This window comes from Glycine max, chromosome 13 (genome assembly GCF_000004515.6).
Source record: "Glycine max cultivar Williams 82 chromosome 13, Glycine_max_v4.0, whole genome shotgun sequence".
Lineage (NCBI taxonomy): Eukaryota > Viridiplantae > Streptophyta > Magnoliopsida > Fabales > Fabaceae > Glycine > Glycine max.
This window is the reverse complement of record NC_038249.2, coordinates 13,224,247-13,230,501: the sequence shown is the minus strand read 5'-3', so window position 1 is coordinate 13,230,501 and position 6,255 is coordinate 13,224,247. Positions and strand designations below refer to the sequence as shown.

At 30.2% G+C, this 6,255-nt stretch overlaps 1 protein-coding gene across 1 annotated transcript; it reads left to right on the top strand.

The window, feature by feature from the left end:
• Positions 1-302: 302 nt before the first annotated feature.
• Positions 303-5,975, top strand: LOC100820045 (uncharacterized). Its single transcript, XM_003543859.5, has 5 exons — positions 303-773; positions 885-929; positions 1,018-1,314; positions 1,523-1,686; positions 5,603-5,975. Exons 1-5 carry the CDS (start codon positions 548-550, stop codon positions 5,816-5,818), a joined length of 948 nt encoding a protein of 315 aa, XP_003543907.1. The 5' UTR covers positions 303-547; the 3' UTR covers positions 5,819-5,975.
• Positions 5,976-6,255: the final 280 nt, after the last annotated feature.

Here is a 6,255-nt window from a genome sequence, read left to right as displayed (position 1 = left end):
ACTTTGAAAATTGTCTAACCTCATGGAATTTTGTGTGGCCCATAGATTGTAATATCTACTATTTCAGCATCCTAATTAATGGAACTAGAGGGAAATAATGTATAGACAAATTTATACTTTGTCTTTCCTCAACAGAGAACCGTATAAATCCAATGGTCTTTTTTGTGTACATTGATAAACTATGAAGATTAAAACAACTTCACCCTATACTAGTTGGGTCAAAGAATACTAAAGTTACTGTGCAGTACCATGAATTTAATGCAGTCCAAAAAAAGATAAAAGTAAAGATAGACATGTAATATAGAAAGACATTTGAGCCATGCAGTTGTAGCTTGGAGATTCAAAAGGTGAAAGAGAAAATTGTGGAAAAGACAGATCAAGTACCAAATGCCACATGCACACCTACACAAAAAGCTTCATCTTCTGAACTCTTCAAGTTCTTTTATGGTCATGTCATATAGCTGCATCATCCACTTTTAACAACCTGTGCAAATTCTAGTACACACCTTGAACAACTGTTGAACAATTCCAAGTTTTAAACTCATTCATGGCCTCCACTGTGGAAGTGCAATCATCTTATAGTGCCAGGAAACAAGATGATTCAGATTTCAATTTGACAGAATGGGCAGTGAAAGCTAGAATCAGTAGAGAGAAGAGCAAGTCCAGAAGGTACTCAGCATCATATATAAGAAGCTTTAGAGAAGACACAAGGTCTTTTAGATCAAACATTACCATTTCTAGCACTGCTTCTTCACCTGGATACCCTTTAAAAGGTATACTAATTTCTTGTTCACTCCAATTCAATCAGTTGATGAATTTAAAATTCTTTTCTTTTCTTCTTTCCAACCTTTAATTTCACTCAAATTCTCCTAATTTTGTCACAGATGAAATAGACCCTTCAACCTATTCTTTCACCACTGCTCTTAAAGGTACCAGAGAATGAATAATTAGCATAGAGGGTTTATAATATTAGTTGAATTTGTTTTTCAACCAATTATTCCATGGTGGTCACTGCAGCATTGCAAGCAAGGTCAGCCTATAGAAGTTGGGAGTGCCTATCCCCAGAAGGGTTTGCCTTGAATTCAAAGTGGAATGAAGCAGAAAAATATATATGCAACCCCTTTTCAGGAGAGGTACCAATGGAGTGTTTATCTGCCAAAACTCTTAGTGGAAGATCATTTAGAAACTCAACAACAAACAGAATTACCATGTCTGCCCCTCTTGTCTATTCCTCAAGACATATGCAAACAAAGGCATCATCAACTTGCAACAGTTGTACACAAGAAGAAGTAGCTCTTCAATTTCATATTCCAGGTTCATTTTTTTTATCGGACAAATGTTAGTTTGTTAGCAGATGGGATTGAACCCACAATCTTTCCTTCTCCCTTAACCATTCAACCCACCTTATATGAGTTATATCTCTACATTAATTAGCCATGTTGTTATGTGTTGTTTCCTTTTACTTTGACACAGTTTTGACTTTTTGAGGTACTTAACCATTCTAATCGATATCTGTATGCAGAAAAGGGAAAAGAGGGAATGACAAGAGATGCAGGTACTCAAAGTACACCTCCTCTTGTTTCAAGCAACCCCAAATCTGATTTAACTCCATCTATCATAAAGAGGCCAATAAAGCTTTCTGAAGACTCACTAAATTCAAATGCCAAAACTATAACTGAGGAAGAGGTATGTGTTAGATTTTTATTGCTCTTTATTTTTCAAGAATTGGTCAGAATCTAATGCATTCCAGTTATGACCTTAAAGTATGAAAGCCATTAAAGTTGTCCTTTTAATGAATACCATTAATTGAACACAAAAATACTAACATTAAAAAGGAGTGGGTTTTAAAAATATGGTGATGTTTTATGTCCTCGATTGTTATACTTAATTATCCTTTTTCCTACAAAGATATATTGTGCTTAATTAACTTCTGATGAATAAAATTTCACCGTAAATTTGATAAATTATTGGTTTAAAGTTTTGTATACTTTCATCCAGTGATGTATTCCTAATCTTTATTGACATTAGATTTTTGTTATTCAACATTTGAACACTCTAATGTTACTGTTTCTACTTTTTTTATATATAGGATTTAACTTCTTTAAAAGTGAGTTAAGATAAAATAAATAATAGTTGATAAAAATTTGACTGTCAATATTTTAACATTAATAATTTATTACGAGGAGAGATCTATTTACTTCAAAATAACTTTCTTAGAGTTATTTTTTATTTTTCTTATTTATTTTCTTAAGATGTAATGGTTATAGAAAGTGAATTTTTTTTTGTTTAGAGGTTATACATGTGTACATAATATTAATTATTAATTGAGATTACTTTATCTTTAAAAGTGAATTGTTCCTTTTAGAGGATCCACATCTAGGGATTTAAATGCTTGATAAAAAATAAGAAAACATGGAAAAAGATCCATCTTGTGGTTGAAACTTAGCATCTCAAGTTAGAACGAACAATAGAAGCTCTAAAAAAATTATGCCAACATTGATTAAAGGCTGAGTAGTTATCAATGTAACCTGAGGAAGTACTAAAACCATATACAAATTCAGCTTTATTTTATCACCTTTCAAAAGTTAAAATTATCAAAATGCAAGAAAAAAAGAAAGAAAGAAGAAACCTAGGCCAAGGGTGTGATTTCCAAGGTAAGAGAATCAAATCTAGTTGTCATATAATTATAATAGATTAAAACCTTCCAATGTGAAGTGTGTGGGGGCAGTACTATATATATATTGGTCCCTACTCTCTGCTTCATGAGCACATGCCACTCTAGTTTTGGTCCCTTCATACTTACCCCAAGTTGTCTGCTGTCTACACGTACACTTGCACTTGTCACTTTTTGGGGAAGCCATTTTTTTGGTGATGATAAAATTTCCTTCACAAGTTGATAAGCTATTCCAAAATTAAGTATGGGATTATGTTGGAAAACCATCTTTGAGTGTGGTTACCCGATGATTAAATATAATGTCAAGATATAATGGAAAGTAATACTCATCTTATAGATTGATTGAGTAAGATTAGGTTAGATAAAAACCCACTTTCTAACAAATTCACCTCATTTTTGTTCTTGAATGATTTAAAATACATGTGCCATTTTCTTTCAATTAATCGAATTCTCCCCCTTAATTAGCTTGTTTCTTACTGGTGAATTTGGAAACTAAGTAAATCATTTTTGGCACCGTTAATTAATGAAAAGAAAAATGCCATACGGTTCGTTTAGTAGGATGGGATTTGGAAAGAAAAAAAAAGAAGGAAGATAAAAAAATACATTTTTTTTTACTTCAAATACAAATTTTAATGTAACTTCTGCTTTGACACTTAAAAAAATGGGATAGAAAGTTTATATTAATTGGGCCTACATTCGAAAATTTCTCTTTAAATTGGCGAGAAATTTGAGAGACAGTGGGATTCTTACTATTGTCACAAAAATATCCACATTTAAAGTGTTACTTTTATTATATTATAAAGCTATAAATGCCATTTAATATAATTATTTTTTCCTATTTATTTAGTTAAATAAGTATAGAAAATGTTTTTTTTATATTTTTAATCTAAGCAATCTATTTTTCTATTCTTCTAATTTTATATTTTATCTTCTCTTTCTTACTTTTCTCCTCTTTTTTATTTCTTTCATACTTCATTTCTTTTTCCTTTTTTCTGTTCTCGTTTTCAACCAAAGGCTAAAGAAATTTTAGTTTGACCTGGGAAATGGTAATTAACTGACATGTAGTTCATTTTTTAACTCTGTTTTGAATAACTTTTACCCTCTTTTTATTGCATGGGAAATGCATACACGTGGCCACGGCCCACGTGGGTGTTAGGTTTACAAAAAGTAATCTGAACTCCGAAGAATTGACCCTCCAAGGTTAATGCCCTACTTAGAAGATTGAGTACGTGGTTTGTTTTAGAGCTGATAATCAAGTTATTTTTTATAAAATTAATTTTAAATGATTGATAATGTAATTGAAATATAGACTTAAATTATACTAAATCATAAATTTTGTAATGATTGACCAAAATTAATTTTGTCCGTAAGCCAAGTGGACACTTGAACTTTTGTCAATTAATTGAGTTACAAAATTAGTAGGGTAGTATGTACCTTAATTAAGGAGAATATGTAGTGGTTCCCAAACAGTGCTGCAGCAGTGCAGTACATTTGAATAATTTCCCAAATGTTACACACACATAAGACCATCTTGGTTTGCAGTCTAACTTTTCTGGTGACCATTCTTACGATTTAAAACATTTTATACAACTTTTGGTAACCCATCAACCGAACGAGTAAACTAAATTAACACTCTTTTGAGGTTTCATCAAATTCTCTTGACATCTTTTTTTTTGTCCGTATACTAATCTTTATTAATTATATGAAATATATTATAATGATAATTCTTATACATTAGCGATACTCCTTATCATCTAAACAATGCATTACATTGTATACCACTATAGGAAGTTACTGCAACATTTTAAAAAAAACTTACATACAGTCTCAAAGTATTTAAGGAAATGTCAGTGTATTTTGTTCCTTTATTTTGCTCAAATTTTTTTCTTTTATAAAGAATTTTGACTTGTAAGATTACGTACTACTTTGCAAAAGATAAAGTAATAACCATTGTGATTATATATATAGTTGAAAAACAGGCACTTGTGCCTCAAGTGTCTTTTTGTTTTTTTAGTTAGATATGTAGTTGTAATAACTGTTATGTTAACAAATTATTAGACAGTAATTACTTTTGATTGTGAGTGCTTTTTAAAAGTAATTATGTATACCAAAGGAGATAATTGTCTTTATTAATAATTATTGATAATAATTTTCATGTTAAAAAGTTTTTAGACAATAATTACTTGTGATTGTGAGTGATTTTTAGAAGTAATTAAAAGATAAATTAGGAATAATCAATGTGTACACCAAGTGAGGTAATTGCCTTTATTAATAATCAGGGAAGAGCATGCCTTTCTAAATTTTTTTAAATAAAAAGATAGAAGTTAATTTCAGTTAATAAAAAAAAATAACAGAATAAAAAATTAACAATAATATGAAAGTAGTGAGAAGTAAATATAGGTTAGAAGAAAATTTTGAAAGTTTAAATGATTTAAGGGTAATATTATCTAATGAAATGTGGACACCAAATGTGGGTATTCCCTTTGGTATTAGTATAGATATAGATAACAAAATATATTCATACATAAAATGAATCATAAAATTATTAAAATTTTAATCATTAATGGTTTAATTAGTGATTATTTCACTGAACACTTTAAAGTAATCAAATCTTATTATATCATATTTGAAAGAAAAATTAAAGTAGCAAAACAAAGCCGATATACCTATAACATATTTAAAAAGAAAATTGGTTTGCATATGGCTCCTATCAATTAATAGAGCAGGATTAACATTTAATAAACTTGAGTCAAACTTATGCAAATAACTTTGATTATAATTAATTAACGAATATTTTTCTTGGAAAAGATGGCTTGATCGATTAATGTTTCCTAATATATACAGTAACATTCCAAAATGGTTGATGAAATTAAAAAGGTACAACATATCAAACATTGACATTGATATGAGGTACAAATGCATGTGCAGGTGAAAGTAAAGGATAAAGAATCATGGGACACAACAAAAGAAATAACAGTGAGAGAAGTGAATGTGAATGAGAACATGAAGAAAGATGAAGAGCAAGTTTGCACGCAAGGTAGTGGAGGGTGCTTTTCATGGATAAGGAAGAAAATTAGTCAGAGAGAGAAAGAAAGACAACAAAGAAGGGATAACATGTTTTTCACTCACTTCAAAGTTTGTTAGAGAAAGAAAGGGTGAAAAAATGGAAAAGGACTATGGGCTACTACTACTATTGTAATAGAGAGATTATGTTCTCTTTGAAAAATTCTCTCACTCTCTCTTTTTGAGCAATTTTGCAGTGCTTATTAAATATGGCTAGAAATGGAAATGTTTAGAACAATGGCGCGCAATTGTGTGTGTGTGTGTTACATTTTTTATGTTTGCGTTACGTAATTCCAATGGTCGGTGATGATACCTGTGTTTTCCTGTGAAAGTTGGGGCAGACTGCCAGGGCTTCACCTGCACCTCTTTTTTGTTTTTGATTTTTTTTTTCACGAAATATTTATTAACTTTATTTTAATAAATAATTTACTTCAAAAAATCTAACCGAACACCTTCCAGAAAGTCTTCTCTCGATCGATTCAATAATACATTAACTTATTAGATTTTAGTATATCCTT